Here is a 27,735-nt window from a genome sequence, read left to right on the forward strand (position 1 = left end):
GTCCCTTTTTTGGCTTCCACGCTACCTGATTTTAGGTTCAGGACTGGGTGTTTCAAATTCCAGAGACTGGCATGGAGTTTTCCAGCTTTTTAACTGTTAAATGACCTGGCAGCGCTTTGCTCCAAGTTGGAAAACTCCCGTGTTTGGAGCAGTTGTGTGTTTGTGCATGTCAGATTCTGCTGGGGCCTCCAGATGCACCAGTCGGGCTGCAGGCAGGAGTGGTGAAGCTCAGTGGCCAAAGTCATATGAAAGTGTGGGTGGGTGGGCACTCTGGTGCCACATCTGCTGTGTGTGGGTAATGCTCAGGAATGGGTCACACCGTGAGTGTGAGGAAGGACACGGGGATTTTCTCACTGGTGTTGGAGGCTCTTTGTGCTGTATTCAGTGGGGAGGGCACAACTTGTTTTCTTTGGAGACTGTTTCCTAGGGCAGTTCTGTCTCCATCCCTAGTAGGACCCAAAGTTGGTGATTTTTATTTTTTTTGTGTGTTTCTGTATTCTAAAGGACGTTGTTTTGGCTCAAACACAAAATCTAATTTGGCTTTAGAAATCTATAACATTCAGCTTGCTCCAGAGGAAGCCCTGGAGACTTGAGGTGCGTGTTTCCCATTTGATATCTCAGTAACCTTGCACTTGCTTGGTAAAAGAGTCACGGTGTAGCCTGCTGCCCAGCTGCAAATTGCTTAGAATTCTTTTTGGTTTGTTTTAGTTCAAGCTTTTACCTTCTGTGTGTCATTGGGCTCACTGAAAGCTCTAATTAAGGACTCGGGTTTATCTCAGAATAGCCCAAGGGACTGCTCTGGACCTGGGGAGGGGGAAACGCTGGTTGAACTAAAAATAAAGCTGGCAGCATTTCTTTTGCAAATTAGGCTTTTTTTTTTTCCTTTTTTTTCTTTTTTAAGTTATGTGCTTTTTTTAAACTGTGCTGTTTGCACGCTCAGCACCAAAGTTGCAGAAGGTGGTCAGAGTTGGATTTCAGCTGAAAGGTGGAGGTGTGCGGTTGCGGTTCAGTATCTCAAGATCTCGGCAGCCAAAGCGTGACCTTAAAAAGTGGACGCTCCTTTTCAGCTCTGGAGACTCCGTGGGCAGCAGTTTGGATTGCTCATAGGTAGCAGGTAAGATGTCCAATACAGAGCTCCTGGCAGCAGACCCTGCTGCTCCTCCACAGGATGGTGTTTTGAAGCAGCCCAGATGAAGGAGAACGTGGTGGCTTTGTTGTGGGTTTTCACTCTTATTAGCAACCTGCTGAGAGACGAGCTTGGGGTGAAATCCCGGCCTCGCTGAAGCCTGTGGGAGATCTGGTCATGGAATTCAGCGTGCTGGAGCTACTCAGTGTTTAGGTTACAATCCCATCTGTGATAGTTCATCCGAAGATCTCAGAACTTGTGCATCACAAAGAGGAAGGGCATTGCTGAGTTCAGCTGAGCTGGGTGCCTGCTGCGACAGTGGAAGGAGGGCAGAGAGGACCAGGTCGGGCCATGAGTGTGCTGTCAGATGGCTGGTCTCCTCCCTGGTTCAGCGGCCGAGCTGCGCTCCCTTGGGTAGCCAACGCTAATACAATTAAGGAGGATTTGTTCGTTTTAATCATTTTAAGAGAACACTGGACTCTCTGTAGCTCAAGAACTTTATTACTCTTAATAATGTCTCGTTGCCCTTGGTTTTGGGCAGCACAGTTGTGTTTTATGAGTCTACAGGGCTCAGGCCTGCTAAAGCAAAGTTCAAGAAGTTACGTCTTTACTACTTAAAATTGCCAGCAGAAATGTGATTTTTCTCTTCCTGCTTCTAAGCTGTGGTTTCAAGAAGGCGTTTATGAATAGTTTGCGGTGCTTTTCCGGTGATACGGTTGTGCGGCTTAGTTGCAAGAATCTATTGGGTTTTTTTCTAATGGTAACCAGTGTCATCTTTGTCTGAGGTGTTCTCGTTTTTCCCAACGTAATTATGCTGACACATCTTTGGCCCTTTGTGCAACAGCAATGCTGGTACAACCTGGCCCCTGTGACACTCCCTGCGCATCTTCAGCTTTGATTTGCAAGAAGGGCTTTGTTAATTCTTTGCTCTTTACCTCAATAGTGGCTTTACAGTCTTGGAAAAGACCACCTGAAAAAATTTTCAGTTTTCCAGTCAAGCCTGGTTGGTGTAACCTCTGGAAATGAAGGAGTCAAAACGCACCGAGGGGTTAACATGATAAGGTGTTGCTCATGGCCTTCCTATCTCCCATCCTTAAGAGGGAGCCCATTGATGGGGCAGTTAGCAGGTGGTAGGTCCTTCCTGGCTTGCTTTGGGTTCTCCCTGTTCTTGATTGTGCAAGGAATGTAGGACTTAGACCTTCTTAGAGGGAAGAGTTTTAATTAAATGCTTCTTACACCTTCAAAGTTGGACCAGGCCGTAAGGATCTGGCACGGAATTGATGGATGGTGGTTTTGACTGCGTTTGGTGGTGCGGCCTCGTGCTCGCAGTTGTTGATAATGGTGATGTTCTCGTCGGTTATTTTCAGAATGTGTTAGTTCTAACAAACTAATAAAAGGTCCTGTCCGAGGATAGCTGCTAAACCACCCAGAAAACATCTCAGCAGAAGCTTGACATTTTGCTTTTGTTTCTCATCAGGAACAAAATGTGAAGTTTATTCATGGTCCCTGCTCACTCCGGTAAGAGTTTGCCAGTGGGAAGCTCGTTGCCCTGGTGTGGTGGGGATAAAACATTGGCTTTACGCTCTGGTGCTTGACATCTTACTGGTGGCATACTTTGAATATTGGGTGATGTAAGATCTCCATTATAAATGTGCTTTGACAGTCTGATCCTTCTCTTCCTTCTCCCCTTGCACGTTGTCCTGCTCTGGAAATCAGAAGTCGTTCTCCAGGCTGAAATATGTGCTGCACTTCAGAAAAATAGCATGCTGCAGTGAAGTGCTCTGAACAAGAAGTATTTTTCAGCAGCTCTTTGACAATTTTAAACTATTTTTGGGTGCAATTTGCCATGATTGCACTGTGTAATGTGTTCTCCTGTTGTTTATAGCTGCTCTGGGCTGCGTCTCCTGCAATTTTGCCCATGCTGCAGGTGGGCACGGGGCAGAGGAGAGCCCCGTGCCGTGTGTCGTGCTGCAGTACCTGGAGCAGGAGCACTGGTTGCACACTGTGCTGTGTGCTCCTGAGGCTGGCTGGCTTGCCAGGACTTACCTGGCACAAGTCTTGCGTGTAAATCAACACCCAGCTCGGGAGCAAAAAGTTATGTTTTAGCACTAGAAGACAGAAACACGTTTTCTCTTCTAAAAAGAAGAAGAAAGGCTGCCTTCTCCCCTTTTCCCTTCTCTGAGATCGTTTGAACTGCATGTGGAGTGTAAGAGCACTTCTTTCTGCTCGCAGCGTTTTGGTAGTTTAAAGTGTAATTGTGGGTTTCTAGCTGAACTTTTTAAAGTTTACAGTTCTCCTTTTACCACGTTGTTCGGTATTCTTGTATAATTTATTAACACAAGAATGAGAAAATCAAACACAAAGGTATTTACAAGAATCAGACAGGTAATTTGTGTCCTTACCTGCCTGGTTCAGCTGAGAACTTTACTGGTTTGAATAGTATTTTAATTTGATTTCTTGTAACGGGGAACTATTTTTACAGAATTCATATGGTAATCAGGAGATTTTTTTCTTCTTTTCCAAATGAGAATGGGGGATGTGTTGAAGATTTCTGTCCCACTTTGGCAGGTCAGAAAGAAGAATCTATCATGTCTGTGTGTCAGTATAGCCAGGCAGCAGGAAGTGAAGGTAGGGTCAGTGGCAATTGCTTTCTTTTCTGTTTTTTATTTAATTATGATTGGTTTTATTCCGTGCCTGTTGGCACAGCACCCATACTTGTCTTGGATTGTTTTGACTGATGGGCACCGTCGCTGTTGCTGCTTTCCTTGTGCTCATGGCACCCAAGTGCAAGGTGACTTGGTATTTTGATGCCCTTATAGCCATTGGGCAGCCATAGAGAAATCCGAAAGGCCTGGGCTGTCTGACACTGATAATTGGCTTTTTCCATTCTAGGAATATTAAAATGATGTATAAGGCACAAAGGTTGTGAAGCATTTCATGGATGTTTCTGTGCTGCTTATTAACATCGTGTCTCTGTTTAGACCTGAAAGGGGCTCTGGCCTTGTAGCTCGGCGATGGAGAACAGGCTTTAACCTGCTGTCGTTCGGGTTGGTTTGTAGCTCTGGAGTCTTGTCTCTCGAGATGGGAGAATATATCGGGAAGGAGAGAGCCCTCCTCAGCTGTTAAACTTGAACTGAATCCGATGGGGCTGAGGAGGCAGACCCACAAAAGCAGGTGATCTGGAACCCTGAACGTTTTAACACCTTTTGGCCTCTGTGGTCTCAGCAGTGAGGACTGCTGCTGTTGCAAGGAAAGGGTTAGAATGCCTGTCTCAGCTGACCTCGTGCAAGCCTTCTTGCTCCAGTCCGTCTACCTGATGTCCAGCATATCTGATCACCAGTTAGGTAAGATGATCAGAAAAGCTTTTCTTAGTTGAGAAACGTACCATTCAGTCACTTTATCTTGTAGCAGGATTACCAGCAGACTGAGTTTTCTCATGTTGTTAAGATCAGTTTATTAAAAAAAAAAAGCCTCCATTTTTCTGCTAAATACCTTCACTTCAGGATCACCTTTAAGTCCTTTCCATCCTTTTTATGTATTGCCAGTAAAATGAGCTCTGCATCCATGTACCCTGTGCACTCTCAACTCTAGATCTGCGATGGATTTGTGTCTGTCCTGCGGTGGCATTTTGTGTGGTTCGTGAACGCGCCTTTCACGTGGCTGATTCCACAGCCCATCACTCTGACTTAATTCTTCTCTGTTTGCTATATTGCCGTTGGACAGGGGTGTTGCTGCTCTATCATCCAAGTGTGTTGGTTGAATTCCTGTTTGAAAGCTCTGTGCCCTTGTATCTCCAGTTCAGAGTGTTTGAGAACACGCTGATTGCAGAAGTTATAGTCCAAGGACGTCGTACTGGAAAATACAAATTCTGTGGTTTCTTTTTTAGCACTTGATAACGTCTGTAGCAGACTGTAGTTTAACCAGTAAGTTGAAGGCGATTTGCAGTGTTTGGATTATTTTGCTGTTACAAAATATAGCAAACAGAAATTTGTCATGGTATGGAGGCAATTTCTTAATAACAGGATGTGATTTAGTGTTCTAGAAGTTAGCTAACTTTTAAAGATTCATTTTTATTTTATTTTTTTTAAGTAAACAAGTGAATTTTTTCCAACTTCACCTTCCTCAAGCATGGCTGGCAGGCTTCCCATGCAAGAAGGAGTTGCCGTAGTTTACAGCCGTGTGCATCTTCCCAGCCTGCCCGCTTTTCCCTCCCTTGCTGGTCTAATCCCTGTCGACTCCAGAAGCTGCGTGCCTTGGGTCATCATATCTCTGTTTTGTTTTGTTTTTCCTGTTCGTTCTATAACAAACCTCCTCTTGGAACTGAATTACACATTCAGGTGAGTAACATTGCACAGTTACATGTAGTGTTCAGGGAAGAGAACAGCCACGTGAGGGTTTTTCATAGGAGTCAGGCCTTCCCATTAGCAGTTCGGGTTGGATGTTTTATCAGACTCAGTGCTGCATGAAAAAAAGTGCAAACCCAGAACACGGTCAAGGTGAAATAAACGCTTCCAGCTGGCCAGCGCGGAAAGCAGGGATGATTCCCATTTTCACTGCATCTGTTTCATTGTTTTTAAAAAAAAAATAAAAATCTGATGCGTTGTCAAATCTCTTTTTAATTTATTCCATGGCTGTTGGTATATGCACATGGATTCTGCTAGCATCTGGAAGTCCTGATGGTGCAGAAATGTAGAGATTTCTTTTGGAGATTCTGGCCCTCAATCTGTTCTCAGTCACTGGCCTCTGAGATATAATTAGCTTTAGGACAGTTCACTTAAGACGTGCCCTGCGTCAGAAAGCCAAATGTTGTCGTCTTTTCTCTCATTTCTTAGCAGATAGCTGCACAAGTGGCTGTCCTTGTGCAGCTAAGCCTTGATAAAATTATGCATTAGTATTTATTTGCACCCAACTAATGTATTGAACTAGAAACCCTTCAGTATCTCAACAGTTTCACCACCCACTGAGGGTATCATGTTCCTCCTCTTTAAGCTGTTTGGGATAGAAACTGCCCTGTGTAGCACATGAGGTTATATGTTAGTGCCAAGTTATGGGAAGTGTTAGTGTTTCTGTGGGGTGGCTCTGAATTGTTGCACAGTGAAATGGCAGGGCTGAATCCTGAAGGAAGCCCTGTTCTGTCTGGGCTTCACCACCATTTGTCTTGGAGAAAGAAATGAGAACTCTTTATTGATTCCCCCAGAGATGCAGGGAGATGCCTGAAAATGCTGCTGCAATAAATAATTTTGAGCTGTGCTGGAAGGGTGTAGGTAGGTTTGCTTTCTCTGTTATTAGCAGGGCAAATGGAAATAGGCAATTTGTTGTTCAGATTCTCTTAACAAATGAGGATGATGAGCCACGAGACCTTGATTTTTACAGCTATGAATACTTACCAAGAGCATCATCACCCTGGTGGTTGGCAGTTAATAGTTGCATCACTCAGCCTAAAAGCTTTTTTATTTTTGATTGAGATACCTGAGGTTCATTAAGTGACCTGAGGCATTCTCCGAGCCTTAGTCACTTAAAACACCAGAGCCCTTTGACTGCTGCCGTGGATCTTCATTGCACAAACGCAGCGGTTCCGGAGCCCCGACCGCGTGCTGCATCCTCTTCCTACCTGTTTCGCTGTGAAGTTGGTGGATCATCAAGGAAAGCTGGCCAACGTCTGCAGCTTTGAAGAGCAGAAGCTGACACACGCTCTGAAACCCAGTGCCAGCACAGGACTGGATGCAAAGCTCCGGATGCCACGTTAGAGAAGCACGTGCAGCATCTCCTGCTAGTTACTTCAACACCGTGCGTGCTAGGGGCATGTGTATTTACTGACAAATAGAATCGTGGAATGGTTTGGATTGGAAAGGACCTCCGAGATCATCCAGTTCCAACCCCCCTGCCATGGGCAGGGACACCCTCCACTACACCAGGTTGCTCAAAGCCCCATCCAACCTGGCCTTGAACACTGCCAGGGATGGGGCAGCCACAGCTTCTCTCGGCAACCTGTGCCAGTGCCTCACCGTCCTCTGAGTGAAAAATTTCTTCCTTAGATCTAGTCTAAATCTACAAATACAGAAATCGATATTCCTTAGAGATGAAACATTCAAGGGAAAGGAAAAATAGATGATGATCTCTTCCCATCTCTGAGATGTCATGTCCTGGAGGTGCACAGCTAACTTATGCTGGGGCCTGTTGCGTGCTCGTAGTGAGCAAGGACAGAAAGATCTCATTGCCTGCCCCAGTTGCCTGGTGCTTGCAGAGTCTGACTTTGATTATAACATATGGGGGAATTGGTTGGGGGATATTAAAATGGATGAGTGTGCTTGGGACAAAAATAACTGTATTAAACATGTTGCAGGATCTCTGGCTCAGGGAGTCGGTAACCATAAGGCAGGAAGAAGGAATGTCTTGGAAACAATGTGTGCCTGGAGGATTTACAGCAAGGCACATCCTTCAGGATAAGAACCACCAGGCAGCAGGGAAGTTTGGATTGATCTTGTTAAGGCCAATACTCCGTTTTAGGTGTCGGAATCGGTGGGTTGTTGCTTGCCCGCTCCCCCCGAGCGGTCGGGGCTGGCTGCGTGCGCTCCTGCTTACTTTGTGGCTCTGCCATCTTGAGCCCGCCGAGCACAGCGTGCGTTTCCTCAGTTTTCTGAAATGGGAACAGTCAGCATGGCAAAGTCAAACTCGATTGAGCTAAACCTGCCTAAAGCTTAGTGCAGCCCTTGGATGTAAAGAGCGTTGCTTAAGCAACCGTGTAATATAGGATCAATTCCGCAGCCATCCCCCGGAGACTCCTCTTAGGTAGCTGTTACTTTCCTCGTAGTATTTATCATCTTAAAGATGATCACACATTGTTTATCTTCACCATGGGGAAAACACCGAGCAGTGACGAGTTTTATTTGTAGCTTGTAGTATAAATGAGATTGATAGGTTGGGATTTCTTTCCACGTTTTGAGCTTCACAGCTGCTCTCAGTGGACAAACATCTGAGGCCAACATCTTACAAAGGGGGTGCCATGTACAGAGGAAAACTCATTTCATCTCATGTTTGATAGTATTAAAGAAATAAGCAATAGCATGATGCAAAGTTCATATGAGGCTGATGGATTGGCAATTCCAGCTCAGGACCTGCAGTGGAGGGAGCTTTGCTCCATGCCAGGCTCCGGTGGAAAGAAGCCCGTGACTCTCTGTAGGATGCTGGTCTACAGAAAAACTTCCCTGAGTGCTTGCTGCTGTTAGGAGGGAAGGAGAGTGAAAGTTTTGCTAATCATTTGTCAAGTTTGCTGATTTCTGATAAACATACTTTCCCTTGTTGAAAAACTCTTCCTCTGCATATAAAACAATGGTGTTGGAGTCGATTGGAGGGTGTGTGGCATTACCCTCTGGTGCTTTGGAATATAGGACTGAACTTCTGTTTGGGGAAATGGATCACAAACATGATAGTAGTTTCTGTGTTTTTTTTTTTCCTTAGGGACACAAACTTACTCAACTTCTGTTAGCTAAAAAAAAAAATTGTCTAAGGCTTGTAGACAGTGACATAGTGAGATGTCATGCCTGGTAGCTGGATTTAGAAGAACGCTGAGATAGGATGCAAGTTGCCATTAATAGGCATTAATTGATACACTCTGTTGGAGGGAAAATCATTGGATCTTGGCTCTGGAGAGGGGAAAATATGTGTGTGCACATAGGAGGAAAAGTGAAGTGATCATCTGTGCTGAGTTGGGTGTCAAGAGGTGGTTATGTGAAAAATTCAGTGGCGTTTGAGGCTTTTCCATAGGCATTTAAGACATGTGCTCCTAGCTGGGAGGTGACCGGTGATTCGGGTCGTCGTTCAGCCTCCGCAGTGCGATGCGTGAGAGAAATTGGACCACGAGGGGTATTTTTTTTGTTACTGCATCTATTTGTTAATAGACCATGGTTTGTGTAGTTGTAGAAAAATCCTAAGGTTTCAGTGCTGTCTTGCAAGGAGCAGATAAGGGCGATTTGGAAGGCCGGGAGCTGGCACGGGAGGAGGTGTTTGACTCTTGGGGCTGCTTCCCGTGACTCAGCAGTTCTCCTCCTAAAATGCCATCCCAACCGCTGCCCCACGCTTCAGAGTCCCCGTCCCACCACCTCCCCTGCTGCCCTGAGCCCTCCTCCATGCCTCTGTGCCTTCCCTCGGTGCAAAGGACCCATTTCTTCTTTTTACAAGGAGTTTTTGGAGCTGTTCGTTCTCAAAGGAGTGATAAACACGAGGTTTGGGTCGTTGTAACTGTCTTCAGTGCTGTTTTTCTTCTCGGTTCACTGGCCACATACCTTTCCATCCTGTCACACAGCACTGGTGGGATGCCAGAGCGTCTCCCTGTTTCCAATACTCCGCTGTCTCGTGCGTTAGTCCTTATCTAGAACATGCAGAGCTCTTGCCCTGCGTAATCGTCACACTATATGGTGTTTTTTTAATCTTTGGTCAAAACATAGATATTACCCGGTCTCTGTAGTGAAATAATCCCCACCTAATTGCTACCCCGAATGCCTGAACATCTCTGACTTTCAGTGCTGGAGTAAGGCTGGCCTGATTTATTGCCCGTCGGCAGAGTGGAGGGGAACTCTGCTGCCCTTGTTGTGGCAATATTAAAACGTGCTGCAAACTTAACGTTGCAAGCCTGGAATGCAGCGTCAGGGCAGCTAAAGTGCTCTGCCCGTCTGTAACAGATAATGGCGTCAGGGCATAGGAGGAGGAACGAAATTTCACAATCCTAAAAATTATGGATGATTTTTTTTCATCAAAGAAATGGATTCGGTTGGATCACAGCTTATCATGAATGTGTATTAGAGCACATGAAGTTAAAAAATAAAATGACCTTTCACAAACTTGAAATAATAGATGAAAACTCCCAAGTTTGGACACCAACTTTCCCTCTGTGCTGCCCTTGTAGGCTTTGGTACTTCTTCTTGTGCCCTAAAATACTCTCTGTTGCACAGCCACCCCTGCAGCTACATATCTGGGGATACCGTGAGGAAGAAGTATCGAGTAAACTTTAACTTGAGGATTGTCTGGCCAGGGACACTCTGGACAGCTGGCACTGGGGAATAAGAGATGTGATATTAAAAATATGTTTAAAACTTGCTGTGGATGGTTGGCTTAATCTAACGTGAATAGAGTGCACTTTTATTATTCCCCATTGAGTTGCTGGGTTCACACTCCTGGATAATTTGGACTGACATTTCCATGTGTGTGATTTTTGAATTTTTTTTTCACAGGAAAACTATATTTTAGTGACCGTAGTGTCATTAATGAGGCATATCTCTTGTGCGCCATATCCCGTGGGCAGCAGACACGTTGGCATGGTTGGCTTTCCGGGCTTGTTTTGTTTGAGGTCGTGTGTTTTCTCTGGCTTTGAGGGAGTTAACTAACTAATCTGCAAGAAGGCTGGCACGGATGGTGCACTGTGCACAAACAAGGGTGTTTTGTCGTGGTGAGCATGGCACAAAAGCAGCCATGGTTATTGCCACCGCGTCCCAAACGGTCATGGAGAAACAGCGATTCTCAGAGGTGTGAAGAAATCTGGCTGTGAGGAAACCCCATTCCTGAGCTTCTCAAAGAATCCATGCAGAGTGATGTAAAACTTTTAAAAAATAGGTATTCTTTTTTTTTCCTGAAGTTGTGAACCGTGCTCTCTGGATCATTGTTCATCGATTCGATTTGGGACCATGGGCTGTAATTCGTCGCTGTCCCGCTGGGGTGGTGGGGTCGGGCTGAGCCGCTTCCCAAGGATTTGGTCCATCGTACACATGTGGACCAAGTGGTCGTGGTAGCTTTTCAAATTGAGAAATGGTCTCGAGGATTTTGGGGATTTGAAGGAAATGGTGTTTTGTCCTGAAACTGAAGGTGATACACATAAATGGGCACCCTCCTGTATGCAGACTCTGCCAACTGATTTTAAATAACTGAAAGTGAGTTTGTAATGAAAAATGACAGGTGCTGACAAATGCTTAGCCAGAGTTAATGTGGTTTATGTTCATCTTTGATTTTTCCGTAAGTTTTTGGGTTTTGCTTTTGTGAAAAACAAAACTCTATGTTGAGCTGCGGTCTGCCACTCAGCGAAGTTCTCTAATTTCTCTAAAGTAGTGAAGCTGTCAGGGCAACATTATCCGTGAGGTGATGGTTTAAAAAATAAAAGATCAGAGCTCTGGAATATGGTACAAGATAAGAGAATTTTTGCAGAGAGTCTCTCTCTGTGTTTCTTATCTGATGATCATCTCAGCAACAGAGCCTCAAAAACTCCTGTGTGCTTTTGGTTGGAATTGCTGCGTTTGTGTGTAAGAAAGCGTTTGGAATTGTGGTGTATTTGGTTTGGAATTGTGTGTAAGAAAGCGTTCAGCTGTGCGCTGATGTGGTGAGTCCGTCGGTAACTCAGCTTCTGCATAACAGTCCCTCCTCCAAAAATAAATTAGGTGACTGAGGCTATTCTTTTTACAAATGCACAAAAGTTATGGTATGCTTGTAATGATTTATCCCTGGAAACCTAGAATGTAGCCCAAAAGCGGTTGAAAATACCTGCTTATTAGTCTAGCAGTAAGAACCTGAGGGAATACTTATATCCATCTGTGAAGCCACTTTTTAACTAGGGCACCTAAGATTTCACTGGGGGAAACCATCTGCCTGGATCACGGTTTATGGCAAATATTTTCCAGTTGTTTGAGCACACAGAATTTGCCTGGTAGTTTTATTTCCCTTCAAACGTGTTCACAGAGGCGCCGCCGAAAGGCATCCATCCCCTTCTTCATTCGCTCTGTTCTGCTTTAGGTATTTTTGGCATGTGTAGTGTCGAAGATTTAATGTGCGATCCTTCCAGCATCCTGGGATGCTGAAGTCTGTTACGGTGCCCTGCAAAGGGAATATAAACCAAGTTTGTGAGGGATTTGACACTGTATAACATAAAAACTAGATGCGAGAGTGTTTTTTGTTGTTTAAAATGGGCAGGTTAGGATTGTCACTGTTACAGCACAAGCTGTAAAAGGTTTTCCAGACCTTGTCAGCCGCATGGAGCGGTGTGTTCAGGCTGGGTGAGCGCTGACCCTGGGGGTGAGTGCCTGAGTTCGGGTGAAAAAGATGAAAGTGGGGAGGCAACAGGGGCTAAGAGGTAGCTGTGACGTTTCTATACAGGTGGTTTAGAAGGTTAAATGCATTTACTTGATGGAAGAACAAACTGTGAGTTGAGCATTTTCCTTCCTTTGCACAAACTGTGGAGTTATCCGTGTGTGTATGCGTATGTTCATACAACCTGGGTTAAACTGCTGCCTAACTACACTGTGAAACCTCTTGTTTCTAATGGATTTGTTTTCCTGTGTTCCAGAGCCTAGCCCAGCTAGAGAACCTGTGCAAGCAGCTGTATGAGACCACAGACACTGCGACACGGCTCCAGGCAGAGAAAGCCTTGGTTGAGTTCACCAACAGTCCAGACTGCCTGAGCAAGTGCCAGCTTCTTCTAGAAAGAGGGAGTGTATGTAAAACAATATAATGGTCCAAAATGTATCTTGGTGTTTTGGGCATTGATAAGGGAAATAGCCCCGAGGTTTGGTATGCAGTGTTTATATCCCATACCCAGTATGCTCTCATGTATCTCAATTTATGGGCAGCCTATGCCAAAAAAAGCATTGGCTCTGATGGCTAATTATGCTGCTGCAGTGGGTATTCCAAATTGTTGTCAGTTCTGATGTCTTGTGAGCCTTGCTGCATTCTTCACAGGCTTCCACCCAGACACGTCAAGCTTTAAGTTGAAAACATTGTAATGGCAGTGGTATTTCATAGACTGTGGGAATCACTGCCTTCTCTGTGGGCTTTGGGGAGAAAATGGTGTGTGCACAGAGGTTCATAGGGGATAAAACCAGGAGTGTTTCTTCTGGAATGTTTCTTTGGAAAATTGCCCCTGCTATAGTGTTGTCTTAATAATCCAGCAGTTTAAAACAGGGAAAATTAGATCATGTGCATTAGAATTAGTGTTACAGAAGGGATGTAAAATATGCCAGCAGTAAATCCTGCCTGACTTAGCTTTCTTCTTTTTAAGTGGCCATTTGGTTTTTGTGTTGTATCAGCACAAATAATGCTTAAAATGGCTTTGCCACATGATCTTGCAAGATTTGACTTCTGGCAGAACGTGCATCCAGCATTTGTATCCATCAGATTGGAGCCTTGTTCACAAAAATAGGAAACATTAAACAGCCTGTTGTAAAAAGTAAGTCCTCCAGGAGGAGGAGGAGGAGATGCTGAAGGCAGAGGGAGAAGAGCGACACTTAGCAAGCTTAGCAAACTTACACAGAGTGAATTATTTAACTTTTTGTTAAATTTGAAGTCCAGTGAATTCAAAACAAGCTAATTTGAAGCTCTTCTGATGGGAACTAGCAACTGGTTTACCCGAGGACAAATAATTGATTTATTTCTTTATTTAAGGAAAGCTCCTAAAGCCCAGTTTCATTCTCGGCGTGTGATCTGTTGCCTCCCTGACCCTTGCCAGAGGGTTGTGGGTTTTTTCATTCGATCTGGGATCTGACTCATTTTACACCCAACTGTCCTTGGGGATGTTGGAATAAATGGATTTCCTGCATCTTGGATACTAAGCTTTCTACAGTACTATGTGTTACAGAAATTAGCATGCCAAATGCTTGTTGCTTCCCTGGTTGTAACTTACGGAATCAGGTGCAGGGGATTTTTAGGTGGTTGAATGCCATCATTTATGTCCCTGAATTAAATTACATTTCAGTGATCTGTGTGCTGTGTAAGAAATACATTTTAACCTGTATTTAGTAATCAAGTGGAAGTTGCAAGTGCTTCTTAATGTATAGTAACGTACTTCTACAGCTCCAAGGGGTAACTGTCTTTTTCAGACATGGTGTTTAAGGTAACTTCACGCAGGTTAACTATGTTTGCAGTTTTACTCCCGCCTTCAGTGGCGGTTCTGTTGTCTTCCACTCTTTAAAAGCTTTTCCTTTTGTTCTTAAACACTTTCTGCAAGTACTGGTTTGCTTTAGTGTCTACAAAAACATAGAATAAATGCTATGTAGAGTATTCAGACATACCAATCAGATTTCCAGAGAGCAATGAGCTTAAAATCCAGCATTGCTGCTTGATCTTCCGAAGTGTGGGGTAAACTTCTGTTTGTGGGTTTGTTTTTTTTTTTCTTTACAGTCCTCCTACTCCCAGCTATTGGCAGCTACATGCCTTACAAAACTCGTGTCACGCACAAACAACCCTTTACCGTTGGAACAACGAATAGATATTCGTAAGTACACGACTCGGTTTTTCTGACCAAACTAACGTGAGTTTTTTGTCATACAGACTTTCATCTGAGGCAGGGAGGCTTTCTGCAAGCCTCTGTGCTTTACAGTTTGGGCATTGTAAGGTATAGGATGCCCAAAAGGCAAAGAAACGTTTCTGAAACATTTCTCTTTCTTCACCTGTATCATTAGCTAACAGAGTTCGAGGCTAAATATACAGAATTTTTCCAGATGGAGGGGAACGACAGCTCTGTGGTCTTCTAAACAAACCAGATGCATTTGATGAATTTCTTTTGGAGTATGAAATATATGTGGTGCTTGCCTCTTCTGAGGGCATACTTTCAAAAGTGAAAATCCTTTCTGGGTCTCTGATGTATCATTTAGAGTATTTCCTAAGGGAGCAGTCAGCCATGGCGCTCTTTCCTGGAGAATAGCTGATACTTCCTTTCCTCTGAGGAAGGAGTCTGAATGCCATTTGGTCTGCTTTCTTCTTTACAAATGATGGGGTAGATGGTCATCCCCGAGGAAGAGTCTTGCAATATTTTCAGCTTTTCTTTTGATTTACATGTGTTTACAGAGGATTGGACTTAATCTGATAATACAAAACAAGTTAGGCGTGTGGGGAGGAACTCTCACCTGTCTCTAACCACTTTCCAGATCTGTTCCACAGCTTTAGTATGTTAAAGGGACAAGTAAAAGCTCAACAGTTGCATCTAACCCACTACTGTGCTGTGTTTTCTTTTTTTTTTTAAACAGCTTTCAAAAAAGATGCTTTTTCCTAACAGTGTTACCATCTCAGTTCCATCTGCTGAGTTTTTTTGTGTACAGATACACCTCTTCTCTGTTTCAGGGAACTATGTGCTCAACTACCTTGCCACCAGGCCAAAACTGGCAACGTTTGTCACACAAGCACTAATCCAGTTATATGCCAGGATCACAAAGTTGGGCTGGTTTGACTGTCAGAAGGATGAATATGTCTTCAGGAACGTGATCACAGATGTCACAAGGTTTTTACAGGTCAGATATTTTGTAAGACAAATAGACACCTTGTGGGGTTTGAAAGTCCTTGCATTTTCAGTTATTGTTTTGCACCTTAGTATCCTCTGCCCAGTCTTTCATCTGTATATTTGTGGATTTGAACAGTGGCTACCAAGGCTAAGCAGCTCACAACTGGCAGGACAGGTCTGTTTTTATAATTTAAAGTTTGATGGGGCAAGGATTTACTTCTGGAAACTGCCACCATTAGTATTCAATGGTAAGACACATCTTTTAGCATTCCAGTTGCACAATTCTTACAAGCTCGTAAGGTTAAACACATCATGCTGATTAGTGCAAAATGGTAAACGTGTGGGCTTCTTGTCTACGAGGGAAACGTGCCATGCTTGACTTGCTTTCATTCACTGCCAGGGTGATATATCTGTGGAAATCATGTTTGATATTTAGCTGAGTTATATTAAAAAAATGTAGCTTAAAACTAGCATGTTACATGAATGTTGCTGTTAATGATTTTCTTCAGAAGTCTGGACTGTTGTTTCATAAATGTATATGCTGTCACCACAGTGTAAGATTTCATTCCCAACCTAAAAGACTACGTAGATAGAAGGTTGCATTTTTATCAACAGCTGTTTCCAAATGGAAATTTCCTCCCAGAGAGGTCAGTAAATCCTGTAACACTACGAATACAGACTTATTTGCTCTGAAATTTGTCCCAAAATCAAAAGTTGGAGGAAGACAGTGGAAGAGATGAAAATGACCAGAAAGTCTTCCCAGGGTGGAAAAGGAGATGTAATGTGCATAAGGCTTCAGTTCTGGAGGGGTAGAGTGTGGGCATTCAGAAAATAGGTTAACTACTATTATTTTAGGCAGATATCTGCAGAGAAGTAGGGTCTAGAAGGTGTTAAGTAATTTAAAGATCGTGTTCCTTTCTGGGCTGGTAACTCTGTCCCATATAGTTTGCAGGTGCTCTTAGCTGAAATTACAGAGCTGGATTGCTCCCTCTCCCAGCTCATGACATGGGGAATGTATGCTTTTTAATCAGGAATCTAATTAAATGGTGTGAATATCCACTTGCTGTGTTCAATTTGAGATGATCTGTTCCCGTTTGTGCAAATTACCTCTTCTGGCTGCTAAAGTGTACCGGAGACTGCACTTTTTTAACAACATGGGTTCAGCAAGGTGTTCCAGTGGCTTCTGTCTAGATATTACCATGTAAATACTGAAACTGTCGTCAGGAGATGGCTCCAATAAAGAAGTGGCCGTGGTCCCAAGCCTCAATATGCTTGAATTTCTCTATTGCAGATGAGTTCAGTCTTTGAAGCTGGAGATAAAGGCAATTTGTGCAGAAGGTGCAAAGCAAGGTGGAGCTAGGAAAGGAAACATCATTTATTAGTTACAGAACAGAAACTGGGGCAAAGGAACAATACAGGTTGTTTCTCTTAAATCATTTGATAAATGGATTACCGTTCCTAGTGAAGAGGTATCTGTAACAGACTTATTTCACAATCAGCCCCTTGTTGCCAGTCTCAAGTGCAGCCAGAGGCTGAACAGGCTGTGAAGAATGGACTCCCTTCACTGGGAGATAGGCTGTCCTCCTTGGCAGGAGGGTGGTGGGGCGGGTGTGCGGAGAAACTTGGTCAGCTGCTGCTCGTGGGGTTCAAGGTCTGTAGTTTAAAAAGGGGAGATCGGAGGGACGAGAGTTTGTTTCCCAGAGTCTTCATCCTAATGTTGCAGAAATTTCCACGAGTTTTACCACAGCCTCTGTTAAAATTAAACTGATTTAAAAAATCTAAATAATCTTTTCAGAGTTAGGGCATAACACAAAAATGTTGATGAAGCTATTAAATAAAAGGTGCTTATTTTATTAGCTGATGTTACTGAACTCTTTAGAACCCTTTTCACTGTTTACAACATCAAGTACTTTAAAGGCACATTTCAAATTCTCTGCTTGGTGTTACTCATGGGCTTTTTTTCCAGTTACAATACTGCAAAGGTAAAGCATTTCTAGACAAACATGTCTCGAAATCTTCCAAGTAGAAAGGTCTTTGACAGTGAAGCTTAATGAGAACATCCTGGCACTGCTAACTGCTTTCTTTGTCCCCCGTTCCTTCCTCAGGATAGTGTAGAGCACTGCATCATAGGAGTGACAATCCTGTCCCAACTAACTAATGAAATTAATCAAGTAAGTGCTACAGCCTTCCTCAGTGAAGTAAGTGTCCAATTTTCTCATTCATATTGTTGTGTCCTGCTGTGTGTCTGTGCATTGTTTGGGGGTTTTTGTTTGGGCTTTTTTATGTGGGGGATGTGTGGTGGCTGTTTTCTTTTCCTTTTTTTTTTTTTGTTTTGTTATTTTTACACAGTCCCATACTTTTGTGGTAAGATGCTGAAACCTCCTGTCCTGAGGAATTGTTTTGTTTCACTGGCATCTTCCATCTTCTCTCATATTTTGGTGTGATCTTCTGAGACGACAAAGGAAAGAGCAATGCTGAGCGACTAGCCAAGCCTACTTAGCGAGGACAAAGCCCCGAGCGTGAGGACATCCCCAGCACCTTCTGTTTTCAGTCCCTGTGCATTGTTTCAGCTTACAGCATTCTTGTGCCAAGTGGTGAATGGAGCATGCCCTCCGCCGTATTGACCAGGGAGACAAAACAAAGAGGATTTGTCAAATCGTGCAGACTTTTAAAGCGTCCTTTTCATTCAGTACTAAATTCCGTAGCGTTCCCAGGAGGTAGTTCTTAAATTCTGCTGGTTTGTTGGGGCTGAGTGCTCAGTCCCTTACACAACCTCGGCTCTGGGTGACTGGCAGAAGAAAGATTGGGCACGCTGAGTCCGTGGTGCTCTGGCATGGCACCCAGTCATGCCAGCTGCAGCAAGGTGTCGATGCAGGAGTCTTTCCAGATTAGGTAGTTCAGTGGTTTGTAGAGCCCTCTAACATTATGCTGCCTCTCAGTACTTATGTTGAAAGCTGGTGCTGTCTGAGCTTCCATCATTGTCCTAATCAGTCAGAGAGCTGTTTCTGTAGCACCGTTGATGGCTACCACTGTCCTAAGACAGTGTGAGGGTTGCTGTGTGTATAAATATCTTTAATTTTGCTAAGGGGATCAGATGTAACTAAGTTGTTTTTTTTTTTTTTTGATATCTTACTAAGGAAACTAACCTTTCATTTTTGCTGGTATATTGACTAATCCAGGCATTGGAACGGAGAGATCCTTGAGTGGGATTTGAAGGATGATTACAAATTGGTTTTAGAACTGGAAATGGAAGTTTTGTCCTGACCAGGGCAAGGCATCAATGTCTTCTTTTGGACTTGAAGCGAAGCACTGCACTGTAATCTGAATGCCTTCTGCATCCATTTCGCACCCCAAACTCACGTTCCTTCTTCAAGCCTGGCTTGATCATCAAATCCTAACCCATAGCCCTCCTCCTAACTCTTAAGCCATGTCTTGTTACTGTGACCATTTCCTTGCCCAGACTTTTGTACAATCCTAACTCTATCTCTGCAGAGGGCCAGTCCCTCACTTCCTTGCATCGAGGATGAAAGCAAGTGTGTTTACCTCCATAAATCAGTATGTGTCTGTCAGCATCTTTGTACAGGGCTGCAGGTCCTGCTTGAAGGAGCGTGGTCAGCACAGAAACTGTCAGCTGTCCCAGTTCCAGAGTCTCTACAGGTTGATACTAAAATACTCAATGAAATTAAAGACTTTGATCAAAAATCTCTTCCTGGTATCTTGGATATTAGATCTGCCACAGTTTACTGCTCATTCCTAAATGTGCTTTGTGCCAGCAATTGCACAGGACTGGATTCAGTGACTCATCTTGGAAAGTCTAGAACTGCCATTACTTGCAAGATAATAAATCTGCCAACATGCCCACTCATCAGAGCGAGGTTGTATACATGGGCATAGCAAAAAAAAAAAAAAACCAACAAACAACAACCCAACAAACACCACCACCCAAAACCACCTTCAGGCTTTTCGTGATAACTATTTAAGCTTCCAATTACATTACAAGAAAGCCAAATTTTCTAGAGCTCTGTTTACTAAAGCTTTTGTTCCAAAAGCTCACAGTACAAATAAAATAAGAGTGCTAGTAACTGTTTGAAGTATCAGTTTTCATCCTGTAAGTACCACACAGACTTGCCCAGAGGTACTGAGTGTCCGCCATATTGTAGCAGTTCACTGATTTAAGCCACGTGACATCGTGGTGAAGAAAACCAAAATGCTCATTTGCCACAAGCCCAGAAATACATGAGATTTATAATAACTGTGGAGAGAGTAAATAATGCTCATTTTCTTAAAAGACCTTGAAATCTAATAGCACGAGCTGAGGAATGATAATTCAGTCTCTTGAGCACCTGACGAATTTAGGTCCAGTTCTGGTCTGCTGCCAGCTACTGGGTGATGCAGGGCTTCTCTTTCTCACCTATAACATAAGAGACAAGCGTGTTTGCATCCTCCATAGGGTCATTATGAAGGTTAGTACATTAGTGAGCTCTGCAGTGGTTCCAGCTGTAGCGGTTCCTCCACTGTGATCACCAGCTGCCTGTCAAATCACTTATCCTGGGCAAGTGGAATTTTGCCAGCCTGTGGTCAAATAAATGGCAAAGGTGTGAAGTATCACTTCACTTTTCTCCCCTTCCTGAAAAGTGCTCTGCAAGGTGACATAACCTGTGCTGCCCTTCACCGTGCCCACCCATGCTCGAATGCATTGGTTGAATCAACTGGAGACTTTATCTGGTATAAAGCAATATGTGTATATTTGCCTCGAGATCACGTCAGCTTTTTCTTCTGGTACAGTGAGATGTCCAGAACTGGAGTTTATAATAGACACACCAATCCAAACTGGCTGTCACTGGTTAACTCTCCTTCTAGTTTTCTTCTCATCTGTGCAGGTTCAGGAGGGAAATTGTAAGTGCTAGTAGTTGACCATGTGTCCGCCCAGCGGCTTCAGGTAGGATTTCACTCTTAGGAGTTCGGAGCACTTGAGAAAGCAGTGTTGGAAGTTTCTAAAATGACTGAAGCACTGTCGAAAATACTGCTGTCGATCCTGCTTTGGAAGAGATTTAAATGAACTTAAGAGTAAACCCAACCCTGGGGTTCTGGCAGGGGCGCAGTGAAACCACATTCTAAGTACTGTAGTGCAAAGTCCTGTCGTCAGCCAGCAGTGTGATGTTATCCGTGGAAGAGCCACTGTTCTGCAGGAGCATCCCCTGGTTTAGCCAGGCACTGTAACATCGCTCTGGGAGGGAAGCCTTGATGTCCCAGAGCTTGATGGGGTTCCTACAGCTTCTGCTGGTCTTATTCTACTTCTGCCCATCAGTTCTAAGCACTCGTTTTCTCTCTGCGCAGGCGGATACTACTCATCCACTGACCAAGCACAGGAAAATAGCCTCTTCCTTCCGAGATTCATCCTTATTTGATATTTTCACACTGTCATGCAATTTACTGAAACAGGTAAGGAAACAGTCATTTGTTTGTGCCCTAACACACAACCCTTGGGGGGCTGTGTGTTAGGGCAACAGACTTTGGACTGAAGTTCCCTCTGTGAATCTTCTGGAATGAGTGCCCATCTTCTAAAAGTTATGTTCTGGACTCGTTTTTCAGGAAAGCTTTGTCTTAAGTTTGTATTAAGGGAAAAAAAAAATAACATGACACAAATACAGAAATAAAACTCTTTTCAGCAGTTTTGATTGAACATACATGCCTGGACCACGAGGCTTGCGTTAAACTTTCCTGTCTTAAAGCATCAGGAAAGAGATGAGATGTTTGGTTTACATTTTAAATATCTTTGATGTACAGTACTGACAGAGAGGTTTCCTGGAAAATAAGTCTGTGTCTCTCTCAACCTCAGTTTAAAACCCACGTGGTGAGAGAAAATGTTTAGTAGATTGAGACTAAGATCGTCCTTGATATTTTACTACGTGATGTATATTAGACTGTCTTGTGTTCCTCAGGTTTTTATTTTGTGCTGATTATCACACGTGAGTTAACTTGCTTTAAAAATACTTATCTTGGGACAAGGTGGCAATGTAGGGTTGTTTTTTACCAAAAAAAAAAAGGCATTTTTTCTTTAAGCTGAAGTAGCACACATATTTTTGTGAGCAGGTAGATTATCTGAAGAAAATTCTTGATTCTGCATCAGGTTTCTTTTCTGAAAAGCTGGAGTTCTAACGGTGCCTTCAAGAGTAGCCCTTTATGAGAAAGTCTACCCCAATAAACTGAGCAGCAGGAGCACAGATTTGATTAGTTCAACTTTTATCCTTCCAGCTGAGTGAAGTGTCAAAGTTGACAAATACCATAAAGAGTGAAAAGGAAATTTTATTTTAAAGATATTTCAAAGTGAGCAGCTCTGGTTCTGTCAGTAATAAAGGTGGGTACGTGGGCGTAATTTGATCTTTTTTTCTCCTCCTGGTTTCTAAAGGAAGCAAGGATTGTACAATTATGCTAGTCATCCTTTCCCATCCTCCTGAGCCATAACAGGAGGTAACTTGAATTCATTGGCTTATTTGAGGTGCGTGTGATGGTCAATTAGAGGTCTCTGAAATAAAAGGATTCCTCAAGTTTTGTGAAAAGAAGCCCTTTGGGAGGTGCAGGGCAGGGTCCTTTATAACTGCCCAGACTTGTTGGAAAAAGTTCAGCAAGTGCTTATACTGGGGCAGGAGGCATAAGCCAGACCCTGTTAACCTGATGTCCCCAGAACTGCACTCTTACTGGTGTCCTATACGTGTAGCTCTGGCTGAGCTATTGCCCACGCTGCTGTTGCTGCATGACCATGGAGATTAGGGACTGGAAAGACATGACTTGTCTCGGGAGGAAGCCTCTAGTTTTCCACCCTAACTCTTAATCGTCTTGCTTTTGTTTCTTGGGATGCTGTGGTTTAAGCCAGGTTGGAAAGTTTTCTGTTACCTCATGCAGTGTCCTTGTTTTCCTGTGATTAAACACCTACTATCCAAGTTATATATATTTTTTTTTTGTCCAACAGTAGCTGTCTCAAGCTTCTGTATGTAAAGCAGAAGTTTCCAAGGTGATCCTTTCAAGTGGGGAGGATTGAGCTGCGAGAAACTAACGCTCACGGCTGCATCTGTGTTTGTAACACAGTGTGCGTTTAGGCAGCCCCAGAAGAATAAGTCTTTGTGATGCAGTGGAGAGTGAGGAAGACGTTCCAGTGGCCACTGGCACTGATGTTGGCGGTGCAGTGTGTGATCTGCAGTAGATTTAAGCTGAAAGAAGTTAGTTTTGTTTTAAGCACTGAGTGATAATACAAAGGATGGATGGGCTGGCCTCTCCCTGGAGCACACACCCGAGTGCCACATTTAGTCTGCAGTGAGATGACCTAGCATTTTGCATCCATCGAGTCCTTTGTGTTACTTGAGAGTATCCATGATTTCCCTGTCCCTAGCAGAGCGTTGTAACTGGAGCAGGGCTTATACAGATCATCTGTGCAACAAAAGTGAAGGCACTCATTTCCATATGAGGGTTAGGTGGAGCAACGAGATTCCTTGCTGCTAAGTGCTTGTCAGGCAGAAAATGTATTCTTGTGTTTAATCTTAATAAGAACTTCTGTATCTCCCGAATCTCGCAGTCTAATTGCAAGCTGGCAAGCCTGGCTGCTTTGCTCCTGTGCAGTACAAGAGGAGTGAAAAAGAAAGCACTGTCTATTTATCCATCTTGTGTAAAGACGAAGCATGTAATACAGATGCTGTCTGTAAAAGTGTGTGATGGCTGGGTTGATGCTTGGTTGGCATGTGATCCTTATGATTGCCACATCTTGGTTGAAGTGGAATTACTGCTTCAAACTCAGCTGTCACCTTGATTTTTTTTTTTTTTCTTTCTACTTTTTAATCCGATGTATTTTGTAGGCTTCTGGGAAGAACCTGAATCTGAACGATGAAAGCCAGCACGGTCTGCTCATGCAGCTTCTTAAGCTCACACATAATTGCCTGAACTTTGATTTCATTGGCACGTCAACAGATGAGTCCTCGGATGATCTTTGCACTGTGCAGATCCCAACCAGTTGGAGATCAGGTAATCTTGCTGGAGGAAGAGGGCTAATCTGCAGCATACCAGCTGAAAGCGTGGGTGACTTGCTAAAGCCCTCTCTGTACTTCACGAATAAACTTTTGCCTACAATGCCAGACATGAAATCCAGCCTTTCCTTAGTGGGATTACAAACGCAGTTCACTTTGAGTTGCCTATCGTGAGCTATCAAAACACTCCTCTACCCTTTCAGTCTTACACCTGCCAATTCAAGAAACAGTAACCTGTTTTTTTTAAAAAAACTGTAAATAACAAATAACTCGACACCTGTTCTCAACATCCTTGCTGTTCTCACCAGTCATTTTGCGTGCAGTTTCACAGATTATGTTCTTAAAATGTTTTCCTGCAATTTTGTCTTAGTACCAAGTGCCAGTGGGCTTGCTTTATTTCTAGGAAAGACATTGTTTAAAATGTAGAATCCTTTGGAAATTTTCTTAGTGTGGTACTTCATGTGGCAAGTACACATGGCATTGTTGATAAGTGTTAGACCTATGGAAAGCAGCAAATTGAGGTGTTCTCAGTAAAATGCTCCGTTCTGTTTCAGCATTCTTGGATTCTTCGACCCTTCAGTTGTTTTTTGATCTTTATCATTCCATCCCTCCTTCGTTTTCTCCTCTGGTAAGTTCAGTGTTTATTTTCCTTACAGACTCTGACACCAGAAAGTGTAGGATTCATCCAGGAGACTTACTGTTGGTGAAAATGCCGTAGGCTGACTTCAGACAGCCACCTTTGCTTTGGTGGCACTGCCGTGGCGACACAGGGGAGGCTGCTCTGGTGCTGCTGCTGCTAGTTTTGATGCATCTGCAGGGTTTAGATTTGACCTAAGACCAGCTTGTTTGCTGGAAATCTAACCTAATTCTTTGTCCTTGCGTAGCCTGGAGTCTGCCTGCTGGCTCTGCCAGTGAGCCCTTTTTGAGGGATGTAGCTTATGTTCTTTCCACTGTACTGCTGAGTTGATCCTAAAACCATACTGTGAGTAGGTAGCAAGGCTGGGAGCACGACTGAGGAATGTAATTTCTCCTTCCACACTTTAAAACTAGGCCATGTCCCAGTTGGATGAAATGGCCGATAGCACAACTGAACTACAAGTTGGATTATTTCTTCCTGAAAAAAATTTGGCTGCCGGGCATTTATCTGTCTGATAAATATTTTTCATAATTAATGCTACAATAAAAACACGCCCTTTGGCTGGGGAGGGAAGGGTCCTTCAGAAGTACTTTTTCCTCTGAGACTCTCAGCACTGTTCATTATGTTGAAGGGTTACTTGCTAATTCTGAATTTAGAGCCTCAAATATTCATGAGAGATCTTAACAGTGTGAGACTCTTTTTTTGTTGTTGTTGTTACTGAGTAGAAATCTGAAGCAATTACGCCTTTAATTGTCCTGCCTCTTTGATCAGTAAATGTAAGAGCCAGCAAGAATGAGAGGCTTAGCCGTTGAGCAGGTAGTCCTTAAGGCTGGTCAGAGGGAATGGGACTTTGCCTCTGGATAGGGGTTGTAGGGTGCTAGTCATAACTAACTGCTGCTGCTCTGCAAAACCCTATTCACCAGCTGCGCTTTTGGAATTTACTCTCAATTTGAATTTCAGAGGTTTGGGTTGAGAACAATTGATTTTTTTTTTTTTTTTCTTGCCAATCTTCTATCTTCTACAATACTTTTCCAAGTCTGTGTTAAGTACACCAGCTTCTCCCACCAGTCCTAGTGTGTTTTCAGTCCTGTGTGGTCTGTGTTCTCCATCTGAAGAAACCCCATCGTTTTAGGGACTGCCTAGCAGAGTTTGGAACACACCTTTGACTGTCGGGATGGAGATGTTCTTCCTTTGGGTGATGCAGGTTTTTTTATCCCTCCTGTAATTTGCTTCTGTGTTTTTACATCGACTACACAGAAGTGCAGTGATGGTGGCTGTGGTTTCACATCCTCTTTTGAAGAGGAGGAGCTGTTGTGTAGCATGCAAAGGAGCATCAGGCTTAAATGATTTGTTGTGTCATGAAAAGGAAACGTGCTGTTTGTTTTACTGTTTGGATCCCTCCCTTTCTATTGATTCTCTTTGCCCCTTTTAGGTTTTATCCTGCTTAGTGCAGATAGCCTCTGTACGCAGATCCCTCTTCAACAATGCAGAAAGAGCAAAGTTTTTATCTCATCTCGTCGATGGAGTTAAACGAATACTGGAAAACCCACAGGTGAGTGTTTCAGATGCAGGCAGAGGAATTGTGTCTCTGCCTCCTCTCGATCAAGTTTCTTCACCAAAAATACTTTCTGATGTGCACACCTTGCTTGTGGCACTGGGGAGAAGGGTGCAACATCTTGGTGCTCTCTTCCTTTTCCTAACGTTTCTCCATAAATCTACACCTCTTGGAGCTGACTGCCATGTCTTGCGAAGTGGTGCTGTTTATCAATTCTTCTCCTCTTTTTTTCCCTCTCAAGAGTTTATCAGACCCGAATAACTACCATGAATTCTGCCGATTGCTGGCCCGATTGAAAAGCAATTACCAACTGGGAGAGCTGGTGAAGGTGGAGAACTACCCCGAGGTCATCCGACTCATTGCCAACTTCACCGTGACCAGCCTGCAGGTACAAAATGGTTCTACTTACCCTCGATGGATGTTTATGCCCCTTGTCTTCTCTCAAAACAAAATTATACCCCTCTTGCCTGTTCTTTACCCCTCAATTCACTGTATGTTATTTTTACCAAAAAACCCTGCAGACTCTGTGACGGAATCCTGCGATGTAGCATTGATTATTCTGTAATTCCTACTGAATGGAACAGGAGCAGTATGTGGGGAAGGCAGGGTTGCTATGCCTCCAGAGTCTTTCCATGTCCTAGCAGGGGAAAAAAAAAAAAGCCCAACCTTGTTAAATAAGGCTTATTTTTAGAATTATGTATCACTTCACTGTTAAAATGCAGTTGCAGGTTTTGCTAGTAATATGGATATCATACCATATTCCCACTGAGTTTTCCACTGGTATACAGCTTGTAACTGCACCCCTGCACAGAATATGGTTTAAAAAATTGTATAGCTTACATAATATCTTTGTTAAATGTTAATACTTATCTAGAAAACACCTTTAAACTGTACATTCTGTTTTGGGGAGCTGTCTGCAGCATGAGCTCGGCAGCAGTTTGGGGCCAAAGGCTTTGGCTCAGCTACACAGCCTCGGAATTCGGGATTATCTTTCAGTCCTTACTAAATGCTGCTAATGCCCACTGAATTCAGGTGTGAAGTGAAGAAATTCATTGTTAAAATCAGCAACCAGATCATCAAAGCTTTTAGATGTTGCCATATCTACTGCTACACGAGTCAAAACAACGTGAGTAAAACAAGGCCATAACTCACTGGTTTCTTTTCCTTCCTTTTGGCTCCTGGTAGCACTGGGAGTTTGCACCAAACAGTGTCCACTATCTCCTGAGCTTGTGGCAGCGGCTGGCTGCGTCAGTGCCCTATGTTAAAGCCACAGAGCCTCACATGCTGGAAACATACACCCCAGAAGTCACAAAAGCTTACATCACGTCCCGCCTGGAGTCTGTGCACATCATCCTGAGGTGAGGGGAAGCAGTGGGATGGCAGCACTTCTGCTTGTCCACGCCAGGGTCTAACCCAGGAGGCTCTACTGTGCTTCTCTTCCGAGTTTTCTTTTAAAAACAAGCACGACTGCAGAAGTTGTGTGAGTCACCAAAGGATTTCGAAGGGAGGTTTACTTAAATTACCTAAATTGCATATTCAGTCTCTTATAAAAGAGGCATGAGTTTTTGTAAGCTGGTTTGTTGGTGGTGTTTTGGTGTTTGGTTTTTTTTTTTAGACCTTGCTCAGTCTCAAATTGCTGAGATTGATCTGTGTGATCTCTGATATGTTATGGCTAGAATTCATGTTATCTACCAAGATCCATCTGTGGCATACCATTTACACTCTGAATTGCCATCGTAGCAGAGAGGAATAAATATGCAAAGTGTGATTCACTTAATTTTTAGATCTCTGCTGTAGGATGGCACAAATTATACCTAGAAGTGTTTGGTTTTTTTTCCTTCCTTTGAGTGTAAGTAAGGACAGCCTACAGGACTCTGTTGCAGTGCCTGAATTTGTGTGGGATGAATTCCACCTTGTGTGTTTGTATCTGATAAAAATAAATGGTCAAATATGGAAAAATAATGTCTTTCTTAAGGAAGACTGATTGACTTATCCCTTTTCAGGTGTCTAGCAATGCAAGGGAGGAACAGCAGGTTTAGCTAGTTCTGGAGTTTGCAATAAACTTATTGATGAGGTTAGTGTATTTAGAGGAAAAGGTAACTAAAACATTGAGACAGATGGAAAGCTTTGTTCTACAAAGACAACCATGTTCTT

The 27,735-nt window shown here is 43.4% G+C and overlaps 1 protein-coding gene across 2 annotated transcripts in view; it reads left to right on the top strand.

Moving 5' to 3' along the window:
* The window catches only part of XPO7 (exportin 7), a 46,587-nt gene that overhangs the window by 3,093 nt on the left and 15,759 nt on the right, over positions 1 to 27,735 (top strand). Inside the window, exons 2-11 of one of the 2 annotated variants that reach the window (XM_086628101.1) lie at positions 12,450 to 12,596; positions 14,279 to 14,372; positions 15,218 to 15,384; positions 17,480 to 17,572; positions 20,712 to 20,816; positions 23,222 to 23,387; positions 23,944 to 24,017; positions 25,459 to 25,578; positions 25,823 to 25,969; positions 26,767 to 26,939. In XM_086628101.1, the coding sequence (XP_086484227.1) occupies positions 12,450 to 12,596; positions 14,279 to 14,372; positions 15,218 to 15,384; positions 17,480 to 17,572; positions 20,712 to 20,816; positions 23,222 to 23,387; positions 23,944 to 24,017; positions 25,459 to 25,578; positions 25,823 to 25,969; positions 26,767 to 26,939 (1,286 nt within the window). The remainder of the gene's footprint in view (positions 1 to 12,449; positions 12,597 to 14,278; positions 14,373 to 15,217; positions 15,385 to 17,479; positions 17,573 to 20,711; positions 20,817 to 23,221; positions 23,388 to 23,943; positions 24,018 to 25,458; positions 25,579 to 25,822; positions 25,970 to 26,766; positions 26,940 to 27,735) is intronic. The other variant, XM_086628102.1, reaches the window with a different exon arrangement.

This window comes from Tauraco erythrolophus, chromosome 29 (assembly GCF_009769465.1).
Source record: "Tauraco erythrolophus isolate bTauEry1 chromosome 29, bTauEry1.pri, whole genome shotgun sequence".
Taxonomy (NCBI): Eukaryota; Metazoa; Chordata; class Aves; order Musophagiformes; family Musophagidae; genus Tauraco; species Tauraco erythrolophus.